This window comes from Passer montanus, unplaced genomic scaffold, assembly GCF_014805655.1.
Source record: "Passer montanus isolate IOZ18808 unplaced genomic scaffold, ASM1480565v1 scaffold42, whole genome shotgun sequence".
Lineage (NCBI taxonomy): Eukaryota > Metazoa > Chordata > Aves > Passeriformes > Passeridae > Passer > Passer montanus.
In genome coordinates, this window is record NW_024369041.1 from 2,012,180 (window position 1) to 2,034,367 (window position 22,188).

Here is a 22,188-nt window from a genome sequence, read left to right on the forward strand (position 1 = left end):
CTCAAGTGTTTAATGTCCTGAGAAATTACTCTTTCAGTAGAAGATGAATTATGCGTCAATGAACAATTGGGTTATCAAGGTGGTTCACTTAATGTTCCAGCTGTTCTATAACACCATCTTAATGCTTACTGGAGAATTCTTTTGAATTTAGTCTTATTCTGTGGTACTTACAAGTAAATGCATTTTGTTTCTTACAGCTGCTCTGCCAGTTAATAGCAAATGCAAGTACAAAATTAATTTCTTGCCTTTTACCCCTAGACCTAGAAATGCAGAGGCTGAAGGATTCATTCAAAGGAGATCCATTAATGCAATAATAGTGAGGATGGAGATTGAAGCTGATAGGCTTTGTGGGGAGTTTTGTACAGCACTTAACTACATTAACACTGGGTTTTTCTCATCCTCATAAGTGCTACAACTTAGATACACTCAAAATTCACTGGGAACCAAGCAAATACAGTACTGGCCACTGCTAATTTGCTCTTTTCCAGGTGTCCTGAAGGCAGATGGACATCACCTCATTTTGGAAGTGGTAACAAGCTGGAATGCTGTAGAGCTGGTGGTTAACAGGGAAATGGCATTTCATTGCAACGTCTATGGCCTGGATTTTGGTAACTGCTGAACTTTATTATTTGCAGTTTCTCCAAAAGCAGTTGCATTTTGAAATTAGCACTTCCTAAGGCATAAACAGTCCAGGTTCTATCAATGTGTACACTTTTAAGCTCTGTACTGCTTTATATGCAAGGCAATTTGAAAGGCACAGTCAAGAACAGAGAATGGCTTGGGAGTTAAGGCCATGCTTGGGAGAGTTCTGTCTGGGGCCATCCCACAACCACACAAAAACCTGCTAGGTTTTGGCTCACAGAGGTATTAGGGTTTACTTCTGCTTTCAAAATAGTAATTTTCATTTTTTGCTTGAGCTGAGTCCATCTCAGATTACAGAATTTACCACAGCAGAGCCAAACTGGGTCTAAGTACTGTGAGGGAGAGCACAAAGGGTTTTATGTGTTAGGGTAAGAAGTAGAAATGTAAAAGGTAAATACCTTTACTTGCATATGTTTTGTAAGTTGTAGTTTTCTCCTTTAGGAGGTGATAGCACTTAGTGAAGTTAGTGAAGTGAAAGTTAGATCCACTTTGTGAAGAAGCCAGAAAAGCAGTGTTAAACGCCTAACAATTTACAGGGACACTTCCCCTTTAATCTTGGGTTTCTGTCAGGCAGTTTACTTGCATCACAAAGATTGGTTCTTTACACTTCTGGGTCTCTTAATGAAAGGGATAATCTTGTTACACCCCCGTGTCAACCAAACAAGAATAGAACACCTTTTCCAGAAACAGTTGTTTGTTACTACCCTGAATATTGCAAATTCGGGTAGGACTGACTTGTATGGCATTTTAATTAGTTGAAATAAATTAAAAGAAGATTGAAACTCTGAATATCTTTCATTCTTTCAAGTTTATAAAGTTTCTTATGAAAAGATACTTTCAAAGTCATTAATAGCGAATGATACGTCTTTTTACAGTTAGACTGGTTTACAGTTCAGCTCTTCTCTTGGCCACAAATATCTCAGAGAACATTTGTGCATCCCTAGGGAGCCCAAAAGTAAAGAGAAAGAAGTTGTCATAGCCATAAGGACAGGATTAAAACTGACTGGGTGTTATCATAGCTGATATTCCACGTACCTCAAAAGTAACTAGAGTATGAAGCTTCTTTTTTGCTCCTTATTTGTCAACATCCATTCAACTTCAATTTGATTTTAAAAACAATTTACACTTAGGTAAATTCAGCAGTTTGAGAATAATCATATGCCAGAATGCTGGTGCCCTGAGCAATATTCAGTTTGGCCCTCAATTAGTTATAAAAGAAGGAAGTGGTTAATCTGCATCCACCTAACAAAGGCGGTTGGGTCAAGAAACACAAGGATTTGCTGAGCCCAGGAGCAGCAGGCAGCAAAGCTGCAGTTTCCAGCAGGGCTGCAGGAGAGCAGGCTGCCCAGCACAAGACTAAAACCCATGGAAAACCTGTCACTCAGTATCTTCTACCAGCTGAAATCTGCAGGGAGATAGCAAACCACATTTACAGTAACACTGATCCAACATAAAAGTGTGTCAAAATAACATTATCGCTATGTCCAGTTTCAGTCCCCTTCCCTGGAGGTGACAGAGGCATTAAACCAATATTCTTTAATAAGAAAAACAATACTCATAGTTAAAGCTGAGCAAAGCTGCAATTTTATTGTTCCTTTAGAAGACTGAAACATTTTTGCTTTCTACCACTCTGATATAACAAGATTAGAAAGAGGGAACATCCAGACTGAGCTGGATTGAGAAGATCAGCACAATGAAGCTTGGCACAGCTGCCCAGGGGCACTTTTTGCAGGAAGCACTCACACAGACAGCAAACTGTGTTTGCAGCCCCTGCCCTGGACAGAGGGAGTTTGTTCACACCTTGCTGTCACCCTGAGCCTCCCTGCCACTACTGAGCAGATTGTCCTGCCCATAAGGCAGCTCCAGTGCAGCTCTCAGCAGAGGCAGGGCTTTCTCAAACACACCTACTGCATTCATCACTGGGACACCAGCAAATGGCTTTCTGCTCTGCCAGTAAATTGTTTATTGGCCTCTTAGGTAAATGCAAATTAATTAGACTAAAATAATTTAAATAATGCTAGTTCTGGGCAGGATTTACTCCCAAAAATAGCAGAATAAACTCCCCAGATGTCTTGAGCATGGAAAGCTGTGAACATCACTGGAAATACAGCAAGCAGATGAGCTCACTACTGTGACGAGTCTTGGGGTAGACTTTTTGGTTTGTTATTTCTTTTGTTGGGTGAGTTAATTTTGCTGTATTTGGTGCCCTCTTTAACATCACTCTGAGGACATTTCTGAGATACCTCCAAGTCAGAATAACAGCAGTTTTGTAGGGAGATATTAAGCCTTAATAAATCAACATGTTTAACTGGAGTAAATAAAAACAAGCTTTGAGGAACACAAAGCTGCAGGTTTGAAAGAGCAAGCTTTCAAGACAAGCACGGGTTGAGGGCAACTGCTCTGACTTTGCTTTACAGTAATATTATGACCAAATTGTGAGGCCAAAAATCAGCTGCACTAGAAGAGGTCTCATAGCTCCACAATAGAGAACTCAGGCCCAGTTACTTCATTTTTGTTACAGAAGGAAGAAATAAACACAAATTTGCCGTAGTACCCTTTCAGCCTGGTAGCTGCCCCCAAACACTACGTGCAGTTGGTTGCCACAGCACTAGCAGACAGCTGATTATTGAAAGGCACTACAGTACCACATGGACAAAGGCATGGAATTTTTTTATCATTAAATATCCATTTTTTTCTCCTCACTTTTTTCCTCATTTATAAGGGGATTATCTGCCCTGTGGATAATCATGGCCATTCAAAACTGAATTTAGCCTCCAAGTCTTCTCTGCAGCAACTTCCAGCCAGACTATTGTGACAAAGTCAAATCAGGAAGAAGAAAGCAGCCGCAGCAAATTATTCCAGTAGTAACACCAACTAAATTGCTGTGCAGCTTTTATGGTTTGACTAATTGTCTCATTAAGGCACATTTCTGATCACTGAAATGGATCTCAAGTATTATTAATCACTGAAAAAACAGTACCACTAAGAGCCTCTCTCCCTCCTATCCCTGGCACTCTTTGCAATGGAAAAGGCTCACAGACTCCTGTTGATTGGAGCCCCACTGCTGCACAGTTGGCAGTCAAACGGTACTAATGGCACAATAACCCAATATAACTAAAATAGTTATGCCTTTCACAGTAACAGTCTCTTATAACATGATTAAGCTCCATCATGTGTATTTCCTTGTGCTTTGCAAATGGCTCCAAAATATCTGACAATTTTTCCAGTAACTTCTTCAAAATGTGAGGGAAAATGTATATGAAATTCATTAGATATCATGAAACAAATTTTTAAAACTCAATAAATTTTAGAATAATGTGAGAACAACTGCAGCAAGCATGGGCTGCATGGCAGCGTGGTTGTGTGGCACCCAGTCCTTGCAGAACACACCTCCACAGACTGGCTTTGGCTCAGTTATTTGCAGGCATTTCAGTGAACCTTAGTTTAGGAGCTGGCTTGCCCTGGGCTAGCTCTGGAACTGATGGAGACAGACACCTCCACAAAGCAGCCCAGATCTCTATGTACAGACCGTGGCATCTCTGGGCTCCCACTCTAGGTACTTCATTGGTGTTTGGTTTGAAACAATACTAGGAAAGATTAAGTTCTTCCTCATACAAGGAGCCCCTTTAAAAAGAGCAAACTGGCATTATCCAAGGCACCACTGATGGGCTCTTTTCATTCTCAGCAAACAGGAGGACTTTGCTCTTGGCCATCACTCCCAGTGGCTGCACAAGCCATGCACTGCAACAGGACAGCTCTCCTTACCATGGGAGGCCTTTAGGTGTTTATCCCATGCATTATCATATTAAAGACAGCAGACACTTAATTTCCAAGCAGCTACATTTCAGAAGCCTAATGCAAAAGTGGTACAGTTATTGCTGCAAGATATACAGACTTTCATGGTTACCATTTTGATAAAGCAGAAAAAAAGACCTGCAAAGGTCTGGCAGCTCTTCTGTGGAGAAATGGGAAGGAAATACATGGGAAGGAAATACAAAGGTAATCCTCACTATAGGCTCCTTCAAGTGAGAGACAAGATGCCTCACTAATTTAAAATTTATTTGAAATGCAGCTATTGCTTGCTACAGCTTTCATTGCTTGCTTCATCTTTTTGCAAGGCAGTTTTAAGAAAAGAAAGGGTTGTTCTGCACCAACACACAGGCACTTTTCAGGCACGTAAATATTTGCTCACATATAGGTGTATATGCAAATGTGCCCAGGAATGACCCACCAAGGCTGTATGAAGTATAGCCAGAAACATCACAAACAAGTGCTCTTTGCTGTAGGCTTTGGAATTAATTCTGGGGAACAGAACATGGCTACAGAGATCTCCTTCCCTTTGGGCTTTGTTACAGAGAAGGTACCACAGAGCTGAAATCTGCATAAATCTGTTGAGCTCCTGAGCTGTGCTATATTATGCTCACTATGACAGATATTATTTTACTGATGAGTCTAATGAAGGACCTCAGGGTTGTGGTAAATGAAAATGAAATAAAAATAACAAAAATAATCACACTTCATGTAGCATGTCCCTAATTTTTAAATGTACATAAATATCAGAAAAGTAATGCTGAAAAGAAGGAAAAAATATTCTATTTTTTTTTCCTGGCAGTCCCTTCAGAAGCCCTATTTATGAGCAGTCATAAACTGACATGCACAATCAGATATATTTTCCTGAAGCCTGCAGAGTTTTGTCTAAGCAAAAGCTTCAGAATATGTGTGTGTAAATAAATTAAAGACTGTCTGGTTTATAATGAGAAGGGTGTATTGTGGTATAAATATTGCAGAGCACATTAAATAAACATGGTCACATATGACCAGGTATCTATTAAATGAGCACATCACAGGAGAAGTTAATTATCTGAGAGTGTAACTAGGAACCGTTTAGAATCACTGGAGATTAAGTTGCTTTATTTCTGTTTATCTTTCCTTCTGAATAGGCAGTAGGTTGTTGCAATGAAGAGTCCCTAAGCAACACAGAGCTTCAGCTCTTCATCAACTCTAAGATGACAGTTTTGTCAACACCAGTTTGAAGTCAGGATAAGCCAAAAATTTTATTCCATGTAATTTTGTGCAAAATGAGTTGGCACAAACCAGTATTTTAAGATGTAAAAGTGTGAAATATTTACAGATACCTTATGGTGTTCAGGGGAAAGAGGAAAATTTTAATGCTAAGTATTTATTTGTCTCACATACTGCAGCCTAAAAAATTATATAAAGACTTCTTCTAAACAGATTTCTAGTGTCAGAGACTAGCATGCTGAGAGTAACATACAACTTTATCACCAGATTTTTCAAGATTTCACAAGTTATTCTGTTTCAGTCCACATGCACAAATCATCAGTGTTGATGGAATTTGATTTTGCTTGGGTTGTGAAACTCACAAAGAAAGCTGTCTACTGTTCATCCTATACAAAACAACCAACATTGCAAACGTGGACCAATTAAGGATATGTTTGGGCAAACTGCTGTAGCACAAAGAACAACTGATGAAGGAGGATTTAATCACAGTTATTGAAAGCAAGATGAAGCAAATCCCCTTAAATTACTTAAGTACTGCTTAAACCCTGTAATTAACATATAGTAATAAATATTTCATCTTTAACAAGCCTACTGGGAGCAGTTTGTTAAACATTTATTTCTAGTCATGGGAAATTATGTATGTTCATTTTGTCACGTTCTATATTAGACAATTTTATTTTATCCTCTATTTTATCCCCAGCAGTGGGTATGCTAATTTGGGGAAATATAATCATTCCTCTAATGTATATGAAACATACTCTTCCTTCATATGTCTTTTGGCTTTTACTAATTAACTTTACCCTTGCAAATTCTGGGCCAGCACACAGTGGCTGCTCACATCTACTTCCCAGCCTCTCCTGTGGAACTGACTCACTCCAGCCAGGGGAGCTTCAGGGGGAACCCCAGCAAAAGCAGCCAGGGCATCCCTGCAGAGCTGACCTCACAGCCTGGGCAAGGCCACTTCGGGCCAGAGAGGGAAGAACCAGGGCTCCTGGGTGGCACAGCCAAGCCCCACACGCAGGGTGGCAGGGTGTGTTTTCAGGCAGTTCTGGCACTGATCTGCACGTCTTCCTTCAGACGTGGGGAATTCTGTGAGAACACCAAACATCATTGCCCTTCAACCAAGTCTATGTGCAGACAGCTGTTACTCCAGTGCAGGTGGAATTCCAAGTGGAATGCAGCCACTTAAAGCAGTACTAAAACAAACCCATTATAGGGATAATGTAGCATCGACCCAAGGAACATGATCAAGGAACATAAACCCTGTCCTGAATTGGAGGAGAATCTCACACTGGCCGTGTATGATGTGGGCAGAAAGTGTCTACGTGCTCTTTTTGTAAGAGTATCAGTGAATTTATGGGCTATTGAACAGGAAGTAAAGACTTCTGAAATTATAATTCAGGGTTTCACGTAGCATCTTTAGTAATGACTACAACTGTTTTCTCCTCTAAACAAATTAGATTTCCATTTGCCATTAATGACTGAATCACTTAAGTATCACAAAGGAACTGCCTGGTGCACTTATTAATAATTGAAAACTTTGAGGAAATCCGTGAAACATTTTCAATCAAATCTAATCATTCTCTACAATATTATTTTTCCTGAATAATTACTCCTTTTGTTCTTTTATTCCTTTTGGATAATAGGCAACATTTTAAATAAAGGCATTTAAAAAAACCTGAAGTAACTGTTAAGAGGTATCTAAAACCAGAAGTGGTTTCAATGTTAAAAAGCACAAATTAGAAAAGAAAAAATATTAATCTGTTTCCTTCCAGCAAGTATGCTGAATTTCTATTTTAGACTGCATGCTGTTCCTTGATATCTTACACCAATGATTAGGAAAATGTACTCAGTCTCTGTCCTCATTCTGTATAAACATGAAGAAAAACTTTCAATTGTCTTTTTGATCAGTAGAGGTCATGAAATCAAGATTTCTATTGCTACACAATTGGACTTTGCAGAACTACTCAACAGTCAAAAGGAGCAAAAAAAACCACCCACATTTTTTTTTTTTTTTAATCAGACCTAATAGGAATCTTGAATGCCATATTGTAGTTACTCTACTCAGTAACCTTTGCTATTCAGGAACAAGCGCAGAAAGATATATGCAAAATTACCCACATCTGCAAGGTTTTTTTTGGTGTCTAAAATGATCATCAGCACAGAAATGTTGATGACAGGTACTGACAAAATCTCCAAGACCTGCAATTTTGTCCACAGGACATGGAAGGAGGAAGAAGTAGAGGTCCAGTGTCTGCCCATCCAGGCAGGTCTCACCTGGGGATGATGGCTGCAGCCTGGAAGAATCCAGGTTATTCTATAGCTCTCCCCAGGCAAGGAGAATTAGTTTTTTTAAGTGTTTGGGTTTTTGGGGTTTTTTTGCAAAAAGAACAAAACACATTTCTTTACCACTGGCAGGTCCCTGTACTTTTCCCAAGCCAGGCTCACTGCACTGACACTGCAAGTGGCAGCGTTTTACAGCCCAAGCAGCTTTCCCCACCTCAGAGATCCAGAGCCACGCTGTGCGTTGTTAGCCCAGGCCTGAGAGGCCTCAGCAGCTCTGGCAACAACCCAGTGTCCCTTCACCCCAGGGGCAGGACAGCACGTCCCCACCCAGTTCCAGTCTCTTACCTGCTCACACAAAGTCCAGTAGCTGGGAGCCTGAGGCCACTTCTCCCTCCTGAGCCTTTCCCAGCAGCCAGCCTTGGCCTTGTTCCCCTCACCATGGCTCCATAACTTCTTCTTACTGCGGAAATGGGTAAGGGCCCTCACAGGGCCCACGCACAGCCACAGCCACAGCCCTCCATTCTCGGCAACACCACACAGGGCCCTCACAGGGCCCACGCACAGCCACAGCCCTCCATTCTGGGAAAACAAGGTGAAGTGCTTGAGGTATTTAGGGCAGGACAGCATATTAGGGAGAGATGGGCCAGCTGCAACCACAGCCTGGGCTTTAAGCCCCACAGCGCACAGGCCAGTCCCATCAGCCATAATTAATTATCCCCACCTGCACTGGGCTGCTCGTTAGCCTGGCAGGGGCCCTGGTGCCCCCCATCACATCCCAGGGCCCGGCTCCAACCTGAGCACCTGCCTGGAAAATCAAAACATTCTGAATTCACTGAACCTGTGTAAGAGACAACAGTGGACTCTTCTTCCTTCTTTGACCAGACTTGTTAACCTTCCAAATCTATTCTATATGCTTTTATAGCCATTCTGGCTTTATGTAAGTATTGAGTGTGCCACTGTTTCATGTTTTAAACAATGGTCAACATCATCTATGCCAACAGCAATTAAAAGAAGATACACACACACACATATATATATTTGTATGTGTGAAAACATAGAATAGAGATTCCCAAGCTTTCATTTTGTTGTTATCCTTAGCTGCAGTGGGTATTCCAACCTCTTTATCAGAGGCAGCACATCTGCTGGTTGTGCACCCAGGTAGGAGCTACCCAGAGCTCTTGGAACAGCAGCCAGAGATTCTAGCAAGGGATACTTAAAGAAAAGAAACAAACACTTCCCAAGGCACACACTTTCATCTACTCAGTTCAAACAATTCACACACATTTCTGGCTTTTGTCCAGTCTCATTAAGTTTTACGTCCTGGAACAAACAGAATGGTTTCTGCTCTGGAGAACAGGTTCCTCTTCTGCTCTAGCACAGACTCTGACTGTGCCATGGACAGAGCAAAGGTTGCCATCACACACACTCCTGCTGTCTGTCAGGAATGAAGAACAGTGACAGAAGCTGATTATCTTAGCAAATCTTGCTGCTGTGGGCATGCACAGCATGGTGTGTCCCCAAGTAATGAAGTCAACTCACTCTCACATTTGCTGTTTCTTCCAAATTGCAAAGCTGTCATTTGAATTTCAGTGCCAACTTTTCATAAGAAGTCTATATAATACTTCAGTCCTTGTCAAACATTATACAAAGATGAATCTTTTACTCATATACCATCTCAAAGCTGAAGACACAACATGTTTAGAGAAATTATTTACAATATATAGAAATAAGAGATGTTAATTCCAGTCTAGTTCCAGTATTTTTTAAACTATCCTTAAAATAAAAATATGTTCTTTAAAATAATTAGCAAATAATAAAACAAAATGTTCTAATATAACTTCAGTGTTATTGTCAATTTTCACTCAATGGTTTTGAATTATTTTCTTTTGCTAGTCCAAATGCTGTCTACCTCAGCGCTTCTATGTTTAAATAACCCAGCACTGAGGAAACAAATAGGAAACAGAAAAATGAGCTGTCCTAACACTTTTACAAATAGGATGTTAATGTCCCCACTCAAAGGAGAAATTGTCAAAAAGAACAGCCATAACAGAGAATTTTCTTATGTACTTTTATTTTATTGAGTTTTTTGCATCTTTGATGGAATTTTTATGCAAGTATTATGCCACAATCTATGATACACAATGAGAATGAAAATCTGTCATTTACCATTTATATTTCTATGTTAATTTTGTTTTTTACCTCTGCATATACTGTGGCAAAAGTGCATTTATCATATTTCATGCAGCGCTGTCTTATGCAAACTGAGAATACAATAAACAGAGCCAGAATATTTAGCTGCACTCAATTCTTGCTACAGAAACAAGCATTCATAAAAGCATTAAAATACTTTGGGTGATGGTTACTGTCTATCAGCTTAATGTTTTAAGCTATAGAAAGGGATAGGAAACAACATTTGTGGCTGTCAACTGCAGTACTTTCCAAGTTCATTAGGTTTTCAAAGACTGAATTAGCTTAAATGCTTCAGTAAGAGAAAAAGCCCAGGGCAACCAGCCTGATTTTAAAGGATGTTACAGAGTTTCACAAACATTAGACTAAGTTCAGTTCTGGATTCCATGGTAAGTACCTTACCACATCAATTCTTTGCTCTGACAGAAGGATTGTTTCTTCACCATCACGGGGTATCCAAGCCAAACCAAAGGACAATACAAGGCACACAGGCCTTTTTGGAAACCTGCTTGGGTATGCAGTACCTGAACATAGCTAAAGTTTTTAATTTCAGCTTTTTATTTTGATGAGACAAGAAGCTTTCCAGCATCACCTGACTCTTTGAATCAGACATAAACTGCCATGCTTCATTATGTCACAGTCCATACAGCAGCAGCAGGGCAAAACATACTCCCAGAGCAAAAGCATGGCCAAGGAGCATTCTCAGGACAGGGAGGTGGAGGTGGGGTGAAGCCTCATCTCTGTGTTTCCCAGTCACTTGTTATGCTGTCTCCAGGTGGCTGCTCAGGACATCCAGTCTGACCTCAGGGCACTGCTGGGGCAAGGGGCTGTGTGAGCTGCTTCCAGCTCCCAGCCCAGCACAGGCGTGGCCATCCCTCTGCACCCCGCCATTGCTCACCTCAGCATTCCCTCTGCCAGCCACTACAAAGAGGGCAAAAAGCCTCCTGCCTCTACACAGGTTAGTGCTGCTGTTAGAAAGCTGCAGTCACAAGGTGCACTGAGAGCCAAGCTCTCCTGGGGCAGAGGGAACAGGACTTCTGACAATACCAGTTCTTACCTCAAGAGGGGACAGGAAAGCTGGGCTCACCTGCCTTCTAGCACTGTGGAGGAAGCACAGCAATGGTTCTCAGACCACCCTGCCATGCAGTGCCTCCCCAGAAGCCAAGCACTACTTCCCAGCAAGAGAAACATCAGCCCCCTGACACAGAGCAGCTGCTGAGGTGGTTCACTTTTATGTCCATAGTAAAAGTATGTGGCAATTGAGATCCTAAATGACAGATAAACATAAGGGACTAAAAAAACCCCAATCACTACTTGTGCAAAACCACAGCACGTGCCTTTGGTAAATCAGCAGCTGTTGCTTGCCCACCTTCCTCTAAAAAAAGGGTGAGTAGATCAGGAATAGCCACTTCAGAGCTGAATTAGTATCAGCAAGGAGATGTGAGGTAGGGAACAGCACTGGACAAAGCAGAAAACCAACTGCTTGTTACAAAAACAGAGATTTTGCATCCAAACACCATCTTGTAGTGGTCAAGGAAAAGCCTATCTTAGTAGTATGGTGAGGGAATGACTGTTCATCCAAAACAAGGATGTTTACAGGACCCCACAGTTCCCGAATACCACACAGCATCAAAGCAGGCAGCCCAGGGAGCAGGAGCACCTCTTACTTTTGAAGTCATTGGATGCCAAATTCTCCTGGTGATCACCCACTGCTCTGTCAGCTGTGGTCTCATGTACACTTCTTCCCTCTTCAAGTATCCCCAAACCACCTTGTCTTGGTCCCTTTTACTCCTGCCTTTCTTGACCTCATATCTAAGTGGTTTATGCTACTTTCTGTTATCCCCAGTTGAACAACTTTGTAATGTGACTCCCTGTTTCCAGCCTCCTCCTCATCTCCAGTTTACCTCACCATCTCCTTCCAACAAACACAGCTGGTAAATTTCTCCACCAAGGTCATCTACCAACTCTGCTTTTCAGTTTCATTACTTTTCTCTGACATATAGACAGAAATAAGTAATTTCTTTTCTTTGTGGTAATGACTCTTGTGTGCATAACTATGGTGCTGTCCATGCCTGCTCTACTTACTTACAGTAATTAGACAATGCCCACAGACTGAGATATGAGCCTCACCAAGCACACATGGCATCCTGGGACAGGACAAGCTTCTTGTGTCAAAGAGGTCCCAATTTAAATAGACAAGTGACAAAAAATGGTGGAAGGTAAGCTGGAATTGTTTTTTCCTTATAAACTGGGGAGCAAGGTACAGAATAATGACGTCAGCTGCTGGATCCTTTTATTTGGTAAAGCAAAAATACATAATTTCCAGAATTCTCCCCACTTTCCTTTGGGATGCAGTGTTTGAGGGACTACCAGTCAGAGACAGGTCAGGGCCCTGCAGTTAGAATGTCTTTCCCTCAAAGGCCTCCAGGTTGAAAGCTGTATCCAAGAACCTTCTGAGTGACACCAGATGCGTGTTCTTGTTGCCTGTGGCAGCGGCAGCAGCAGGCTCTCGGCCAACATACCTTCATGACAAAAAGAATTGGACAGACAATGAGGTGAGAAGAGACACTATTTTGATAATAACAAGCATGAGAATATGCTGTTTAAGTCAGCTTGGCAAGTTTGGATATTTAGTCATCAATCTTTTTAAAATAAAAATCAATCTAAGTTATACCAAGTTATTCCTTCTGGTCAGCTTCCCTCTCTTTCCTCCCATTATTGTTAAGCTGTGTCTTCTTCCCATCCCTCCCAGGACAGCCAGGTACACTGTCTCATAATTAGGTAACTTGCTTTTGGCAATGAAGACTCTCATTCCTTTGACATAGGCAGATCTGAGAGTCAATCATCCAAAATAAATGCCTGGACTGAGCTCTTACAACAGCTGTTTCTTGCAGAAACCTAACATCTGGAATGAAATTCTTAAAATGACAGAATCTTAGACAAAAAAGGGTTAAGTGCTGGGCTAAGTAGCAATAAACACAGATCTAGTTGCTACTGATCTTCTTTTACATCTACAAGGAGGAGCAATATGTGCATCTTATTTTGAGAAATAGTAGTCTAGATTTTTCCCTCCTTCACCCAAGAAACCAGACTCAGAGGTTTTAGTTTGTGAAGAACTTGACTTGCCCATAAATACCCATAAACAACCCCAAGCAAATTTAAAAGCAAACACCAGCCCAGGAGACAGAGCAGTTGTTTAAAGTCTCATACCAGATGGGTCGAGTGCGGTTCACAATAGTGCGGAAACGAGGTCTGACATAATCGTAATATCCACTGTTTTTGTGCTCCTCCTGACACCAGACTAGATCAGCAGTTGGATACTTATCAAGTTCTTCTTTCAGCAAGTCAAAGGGGAATGGTGAGATCTGGAAAAGGAGGGTAATAATTGTCAAGGCTTTCTCTTATGTGGTATTAACCCACAGTGAGTCATTACTTTTCCATGGAGAGTGTGACTCATGTTTCTCTAATTGATTTAATGCTCAGAAATGAATACACAAGTATTTTATAGTTGTATTAGTATGAACAGAAGTAGGTCGTAGTCCAGACCACCTGCACTCCTACAGCTTTTTTAGTGAAGTAGCTGTAGCATGTCTTTAATCAGTGAATGACAATATAGCTTCAAAGTGCACTATTCACAACATTTAAACCTAGCAGACAGCATATAAAAATTTAAGGTGCTATCATATTATAACTTAACTTTTCCAGAACAACATAACAAAGTGATCAAGTTTTCTAGATCTCATTGTCCAGTATGCTATTGATGTGTTCCTTCTCCACAAGTCCACAAAGGATTAGAATATGTCTTGTAAGACGCTAAGTGCTATCACCATCCATTCTAGGAGGGGTCTGCTTAAATGCACAGAAACTCCATCACCCTGTCTTCTGAGGGTCAGGGAGCTCACCTGTTCAAGTCTGGTTATAGCTACTTGTTTCTCCAGGTCTTGGTTTTTTCTCTCTTTCACAAGGTCATAGTAGACTTTTCCTGTGCAGAAAATCACTCGCTTGACCTCATGTGGTGCCTGAGCTGCTGGCCCATTCTCAGGAATCACACGTTGGAAAGTGGTACCTAGTTGGAGCACAAATTAGAAAAAGTGCCCTCAGTGGACTTGACATTTCAATAAAGCAGCCCAAGAAACAGTCCTTTACTGGGCAAGCAGCAAGTTGCAGTGAACAAAGGGCTCTCCTGCCTCTCTGGTCCTACTTTTCACACTGGTTACTTGGCTAAAGTGACTTTCAGCAGTTCTGTTTCAAGAAGTTAAAAGATTTCCAATAACCCAGTCTTTCATTACACTTAATAGACAGAATCACAGAATCATATCAACAGTAGACTGTTTTTCAGCTTTGTGCTGTATATTACATCTTTACTTTTAAATTGATTGGACAGCTCAACTCTGCTTCCAGTTTGGGGTTTTTTTTCAGAGAACCACCTGACATACTCTTTCTTCTTTCCAATATTATCTCAACCATGTAACATGAATACAGCTTTGCAAATTTCAGAATATTCTATTAAAACAAAACACATATCCATAATGCAACTAAATCTGGCAACTCCAGAAATATTTACCCAAGCACACACATTACCGCTGTATATTTGATTTATACTTCTGTTTCAGAGCTAAAACAGCAATAGCAAAAGCAAGAATTAGCACAGAACTGAGCCATGTGTTAAAATGCTAATGTGCATGTACAATTTCAGATGCATATCTTCACTGCTACCACCTCCCAGGAGTACCATGTGCTTGGGATACTGGATGAGAGACTCGATGGTCTAAAAGATCCTTTTCTTTGCTCTCATATATGATTGAGTAGAATTATTTCCACATTAAACAACTGCAGGGTAGCAGAGAGCAGCTCAACCTCCTATTCTGAACCAGCACACCCACTTACCAGAATAAGCTCCTGTTTGAATCATTTATCTTGGGGAAGAAAAGCAACAGCACAAACATATCAAAGAAGAACTGATTTATATCAGAATTATCCTGTCCCACTGAACAGCAGAATTCATCATTAAAAAAGACTGAATCTGTGCTTCATTGGGTCAGCTGGAGTCAATCTTCCTGCCTCTCAGCTTTCCATTTAAAGCAAAGCAAAAAGGGTTAGCTGAGAGTCAGAAACACTTTATTACCTGCTGTCCTCTTCAGCAGAAACATGAAAGTATGCCAAAATTCAATGTTAATTTGGAGTTTGGCCACTACTGAGGTTAGCCTGAAGTAGAGGGGACTCCCAAGACAAAGTGACAAACCCCAAAGCCTACAGAATTTCTAATCTGACCCATTCTACAGAGCTTTTAAACAGTAATAAAAACAGCAAATGCCTTTGCTTGAGAGGCAAATTTTACACACTTAAAAAAATAAGATAATACACTGTATAAGTGTGCCTAAATATGGTAAGTTGCTTTGAAAAAACTGAGCAGTTGCTCTCTTCTGACAGCAGCAAGACCCTCACTGGAACTGGAGACAGACCAGCACACCTATGCCCACATTCTCACTCTGAACAGTCACTTTAATCCCTCACTCATTACATGTCACTGCATTTCCTGATGCCACTCCAACACAGTCTAACCAGTGCACGGCAGGACAAAACCACTGCAGTGTTTGGTATTCCCCTTGCAGTCACTGTGTATCTCTTGGGGCTGATGGCATGCCAAAACAGCTCTGAACTCACTAATCTCACTTTAGACCACTGGTGTGACACAGCAGCCCCAAACTGAGCATTGTAACCAGAACTGGGCACATTATTCTTCCAAATGGGCCCAGTGTAATTACAACCTATCCCTCAGTCATGGGACAGGAGGCATGGGCTTTACAAAGAACAACTACATTTATATGTGAAGAGAAAAAGAGCAGAGGGACATAACAGCCTCTTGAGGGGGAAACTCCCTGCAGAGATGGGAATGCACTTTCCATTAAGTTTAAAGGCTGGTTACAAGATTAACCTGTTAAAATTAAGAAGCAGAAGTCCCTGCTAGCTCTCACTATGGCAGCTCCACGGAAATTATGCTGAAAGAAAAGAAACTCTGCAGAGCAGAAACTGTTCTTCACAGTCTGAAATGCAACTTGGTATAGCTAATTATTTCCCCACAATACTTTGAGGTGACCTACCAGACACCATTTCATCAAAACTGGATTTAGCTTCTGGATGCCTCAGCAGTGACTTGGGTGTCAAAACAATCAGCTGGAAGACAGAAATTATTCCAAGAGTCAGGAGCTGCTTTATCTCCATTACACATTCAACATTTGTAACACTGTGCACACAAAATCCACAAAGTGAATATGCTATAGAAGAAATTAGTATGAATAGCAAACACAGTAAATTATTTTTTCCTGTTTTGAAAGCCATGAAAGTTTCAAAATTATTCAGAAGATTTAGGTAGCCTAATCCTTTTACAGTTTCTGAAAACTCACTGCTTATGCTTTTTTTTGACAACAAAATAAAATACAGGTTATAAACCAGTAAAACACTCAACAGGTGTATCTTGGGTGTTTGAAGTTCCAGCAATAAGACAGTTCTGCAATCTGTAAGCTACATCACTAACATCTTGATAAGCTCATCTGAAGATCTGCATAGCCACATTGGAAGCAAAGCTCAAAATCAAGTTTTAGAGCCATAATAAATCAGAGCTGAGCTTCTTTCCATCAAACTGGCAACTACAACCTCTATTCGGTTAACGTTTCTCACCAGAAATCCTCATTCTTTTCAGCAGTGTGTCATATGCAAAGGCCACTCCTTGTTTGATGGCTAATTTACCTGGAATAATCAAGTCCATTCAGGTAACCTTACCGGCTTTCTGAATGGCAGCAAGATCTGCCTTCGGAGCACATGAAAGTAATTGGCAGGAGTTGAACAATTCACCACAATCCAGTTGCATTCATACAGCTGGGAAACTTCAAACTGCTCAGTGAACTCCTGAGAGAAACATTAAAGGCATTAGTAAAATGCCTAAAAGATCAGATAAAAGACTTAAAAACTATCCTTCTATTTCTGACTCTCACCAACTCCTTTCCTCAAAAAATTTATTTAGCAGCTCTCAGCTGAGATTGTTTTATTGGCTATGGAAGCACCCCTACAAATCATTCCTTTCTGTTTCTACTTCTTCCTAAAAATTTATGCAAATTAACATGAAGAGTTTCCAATAATTCAGAAAAGATGGGAAGTCCAGGAAAGCACACTGAGGAGGACTAGGACACCAGCAAATGGAAGAAACCAAACAGAACTGCTTTGAAAGAATGTTAAACTATAATTCATTTTTTCAGTGTACAGCTGGCTTTGACTCTCTTTCCCATCCTGTAGAGCTATCTACTTTATCTGTAGAAGTGAATGATCAATCAATGAAAGTCTTAGCCCAATCAAAATTAGAAGTTGCTTATTTTCATGCTCCTAGCAGTACAATTTAGCTCCACTGCAAAGAGCCAGGGTAGTCTCACTTGACCTCCTTTAGAAATTGGCTAGAGACACCTATTTGCAGTACACACAGCAAAATAAACAAGCAGGATCATTGGCCCTGAGGAACAGCCATAAAAACATCATGCTGCCAGAGATTAACTGTATGTGACCTCAGCTTTGTAATGAGCAGCAATGCTGCATACTTCTATTACTTTTACTGGGATCAAGTTAAAGTTAGACAAAGACTTGATGCTAAATCCTAAACTGCTGTACCTAGTTAAAAGGATGCTACTAACAAAAAAATCTCTGGGTTGTGAAAAGCAAGAAAAGGACAAAACTACTTACTGGATAGGCATCAGAATCATCATTGCTCATCTGCAGAAACCTCTCAGGCCTGGCTGATGAATGCTCTGGACCCTGGTAAAGGTATCATTTAATACAACAACACAACGTTAAAGAGCCAAATGAGCAGTTAGACATCAGTCTAGATCACTCACTGCATGAGTACCTCCTGTCCCCTCTGCACCAGCTGCACACTTGCCCCCCAGCCAGGTGGGAGAGAGGACACACTGCAGGACAGAATTCCTCATCTTCTCTTTTCATAGGAGTTTGGGTTATCACATGTATTTCCAACATTTCTACCAGCTACAAGTGATTTCTACCCTCAGATTAGCTGTACAATGAAGACCAGAGGAAAGGCAGTGGGTCCATGTGGGCACAACATGCATCTTGCTAATGCAGAGCAAACAGGAGCACGAGGAATGTCAGAAGTACAGGGTGCCTCAGAGTACTGCAGTGACTCACTCTTTGTGCATGCTGAACAGGAGCAAACACAGTGTTAACTGTTGACTACTTTTGCTGTATTAGCAACAAAAGCAGGAACAGGATCTCCCCTACTATTGTTCACTGTTCAGTACAGGACCAAATACTGAGATAAATGCTTTAGCTAAAACAGATCAAAATACACACACACATTATCTGCCAGACTAACCTATGATTAATTTCTGCCTCCTCAGAAGATATTTTATGTTCTGTCATTACTGAACACTACCATCCACTGTCTCACTAGCAGTACCCATGGCAATTACTTGAATTGCACAAATGTTAGCTTCATTTTACATTAGCAAAACATGCATGCTGGCTACAGAAATTATAAGGAATAAGGAATGGAGCAGAATCTGTTGTTTTTCCTTTTCATGTCCCTGTTTATAAAGGATAAGAGAAAGCTGTGAGGAGTGTGAGAATGCAATGTGCTTTTTTATGTACTGCTATTGCTGACAGCCTTGGCTTGTTCAAGTGACAGGTGTCCTTAGGAAGGGTTTTCATTTTGCACACAGTTGGTAAGAATTTTAACCCAAAGATAAACTATTACACCTCTCAACTCTCTCCATGTCTCCTAAGCTAATAATGTTCATAAAGAGATTTCTTCTTTATATGGCTATCTCTCATAGGAACTTCCTCTATTGAAATCTTAATTAACTCCAAAATCAGTCATATTCTGACAATTGGTAGTCCTCCTTGATTGAACACATCATCCTTCTAATTCCAAGTGCAGGATTCCAGATCCATGGGAGGGGCACAAAGGTGATCTGAGGACTGGAGCACCTCTCCTATGAAGACAGGCAGAGAGTCAGGATGGTTCAGCCTGGGGAAGAGATGGTTCCAGGAAAATTTTTTACAGCACCTTACAGTACCTAAAGGGGACCTGCAAGAAAGCTGGAGAGCTACTTTTTACAAGGCCAAGTACCAATAGGACAAGGGGGAATGTCTTGAGGCAAGTATAGTTTTGATACAAGGAAGAAGATCTTTGCTGTGAGGGTGGTGAGGCACTGGCACAGGTTGCTCAGAGCAGTTGTAGATACCCCATTCCTGGAAGAGTTCAGGGCCAGCCTGGATGAGGCTTTGAGCAGCCTCTGGTCTAGTGAAAGGCTCCCTGCCATGGTGAGCAGGTTTGAACTAGATAGTCTTTACAGTCTTTTCCAACAAAAACCATTCTATGACTCCATGATTCTGTCTGCTTCATGGACTAAGGGAATTCAAAGAAAAAAACCATTCTGTTGGCAACAAAGGTATAGCACAAACAGCCTAGAACTGTGCCTTGTATCACTGCTCCTTTGAATTCTGCCTCCACTTTTGAGGTGCCAAATAATCTGGTCACAGACAGGAAAGGACTTGAGAGCAAGGAGCAAAGCTGCAGAAAACCGTGGTGCACAGTAGCAGCCCAGTTTATTGTAGCACCTCTGCTGTTCATATCTGTTTGCTGTAAATCAAATCCTGCACCAAGCATGGCACACAGCACAAAACCCAGTGCTTCACAAGCACCCTGCAGTCAGTACACTAGGAACAGAGATGTTACCAGCAAACAATTACAGGAGAGGCAGGTGAGGCTTTCCCATCACTCACACACTGCCCCAGCAACAACCTCAGTCCAGAGCCTCAATGTTCACATCCATCTTCGGTTTCTGTGCTGACACCACCAATCAGACTGCCAGCAACTACTGCGTGGGATGGGGCAGGGTTTATCTCTACTGTGACCACCTATCCAGGGAGACCTATACTGAATCCATTAGCTACTTTCAGATGAGTCCCCAAGGAGCCATTAGGCTGCAGACTCTTTCAATCACAGCCAACTTGCCTGTGAATGCATGACCTAGAGGTGAAGGGATCCATATCCCATTAAGAATCCTTCCCCAAATCATCTTGTCCCCAACACTGTAGTTATAGAAAGACCAGTCCTCCTGTAATGAAAAGGTCCTCTGGGAAGATAAAAAGATTTCAGCAGCCTGGTGGGATTCTTAAATATTCCAAAAGCAGCTGACACTAGTAGCAAAATAAGCATGTTTCAGAAGACTTGTGCAAATCTTCTCTGCCAAGTGGCTATGGGAAAAGAAAGATTAAATGTATTCTAAGTAGCAGAGAACCAGCCCCTTAAGCTGAGTGCTTTCCTGCAGAGGACCACACCTCCTGCTGAGGGCTCATTCAGGTTGTCCCCTCAGGATACAGTTAAAAAAATTAATTTATCAAAACCCTTGTGAACAGCATCAGACCTGTTATTCTTTAAGCACAATGGATATGGAAAGCCATTCATAAGGTATGAATGCACCCCAGTGTATTAGGACAGGATCATAATTGAATGGAAATAAATTAAATTGTTTGTGAGAATAGAAATGACACAGTTTGCAGTGAAAAGGTCTAAAGCATCTAAAGCATTTATACAGATGGAGATTGCCACTGTGGCACATACTATGCTTTTTTAAATAGAAAACTAGAAACATACATGCAACAATTCATGAAGGTTAATGTCTTTGAAAAGGAGAAAATTAACCCTGCCTGACATGATGCTCATGTAATCTTAAAAAGAATTTAAAATATTTGAAGAACAATTCCACTGCTGATAGGAACTTCATGTAACTTTACACATAGGGTGTGCCCACGCCCTTTCCCTCAAAGACATTGTCTTGTTCCTCCTACTAGCCACCGAAGAAAAGACAGTCAACAGCCAGTAGAAACATTTTCCTTTCTAGAAAGAGGAAGATTTGTTATTATGTCAAAATTAACTAAGGTCAATGATTTTTGAAGAAGTTTTGAAGTTGTTTTATATCATTTCATGGCAAGAGAATTTAGTGCAGAGTTTACAGAGATAAACGTTATGCAAAATAAAACCAAGAAAGCACTCTCAGGACATGATCTTTTTTTTCTTGTTGTAAACTGGAAATGCAGCTTTCTGGGGAAAGAAGGCAGTGTCTTAGGGAAAGATACCAAAAAAGAGAGAAAAAAATGGGGGAAGTGCACATGGCACTAAGAAGGACACAAAGCTAAGAGCTCTGGAATATTTCACCAGTCAATCTATCTGAATTCTTCTCATAACACTGAGGCAGCCCCACATGCTTAACAGTGCCTTCCTCCCCTGGGATCCCCAAGCCAGTTTTGGCTTTTCCAGCTGCAGAGAAGGCAGCACAGGCAGCATTTCCCCCTGGCACGTGCCAGTCAGCAGTGCTCACCATTCCTTCCATGCCGTGGGGCAGGAGCAGGACGATCCCGTTGTGCCGGACCCACTTGGCCTGGCCGGAGCTGATGAACTGGTCTATGATACACTGAGCCGTGTTGTGGAAGTCCCCAAACTGGGCTTCCCAGCACACCAGGGCATTGGGACTCGCCATAGCGAAGCCAAGCTCAAAACCTGACAAGCAAACAAGTAGGAGAGATAGAAAATAAACAGGTTTCCTGGAAATTTTATTAATTCCTCACTAAAAATTCAAAATTTGAGCATGTACTGGATTTTTGGAGCCCCATTATTGGGGCAGTTTTCAACAGTACTATTTCCAAGCCTGACTTCAGTCCTTCAAGCTTTTCCTCAAACACTTCAGTAGCATAGGTTTTTAAAGAAATTAAACCCCCGCCCTCCACTCCAACTTTAGTATAATCCTTTCCTAAGAGCTCACTACTATCTCTTCCTGTAAAAATACATTTACAGCCCAGTTAAAGAGTTATTTATTAATTTTAGTATTTCTTTCCACAGCCCTACACAACATTGTCTTTCTTTCCCCCTCTCAGACACAGATGATAAAGAAAATTACTGGTGACATCAATTTTCAGTATATAGACTATCATTCTCGTCTTCAGATCTTCCAAAAAAATTGAATATAACAGCTGCATGGCAAACACATC

The 22,188-nt window shown here is 41.1% G+C and overlaps 1 protein-coding gene across 1 annotated transcript in view; it reads right to left on the minus strand.

Annotated features, from left to right (window-relative positions):
* Positions 1–10,006: 10,006 nt before the first annotated feature.
* OGDHL (oxoglutarate dehydrogenase L) overlaps positions 10,007–22,188 on the minus strand; it is a 46,334-nt gene continuing 34,152 nt past the window's right edge. The window contains exons 17-23 of the mRNA XM_039719698.1: positions 21,522–21,700; positions 17,866–17,937; positions 16,918–17,043; positions 16,239–16,311; positions 14,040–14,203; positions 13,348–13,502; positions 10,007–12,659 (exon numbers count right to left, since the gene is read on the minus strand). Coding sequence (XP_039575632.1) covers positions 12,536–12,659; positions 13,348–13,502; positions 14,040–14,203; positions 16,239–16,311; positions 16,918–17,043; positions 17,866–17,937; positions 21,522–21,700 — 893 coding nt within the window. The 3' untranslated portion in view covers positions 10,007–12,535. The remainder of the gene's footprint in view (positions 12,660–13,347; positions 13,503–14,039; positions 14,204–16,238; positions 16,312–16,917; positions 17,044–17,865; positions 17,938–21,521; positions 21,701–22,188) is intronic.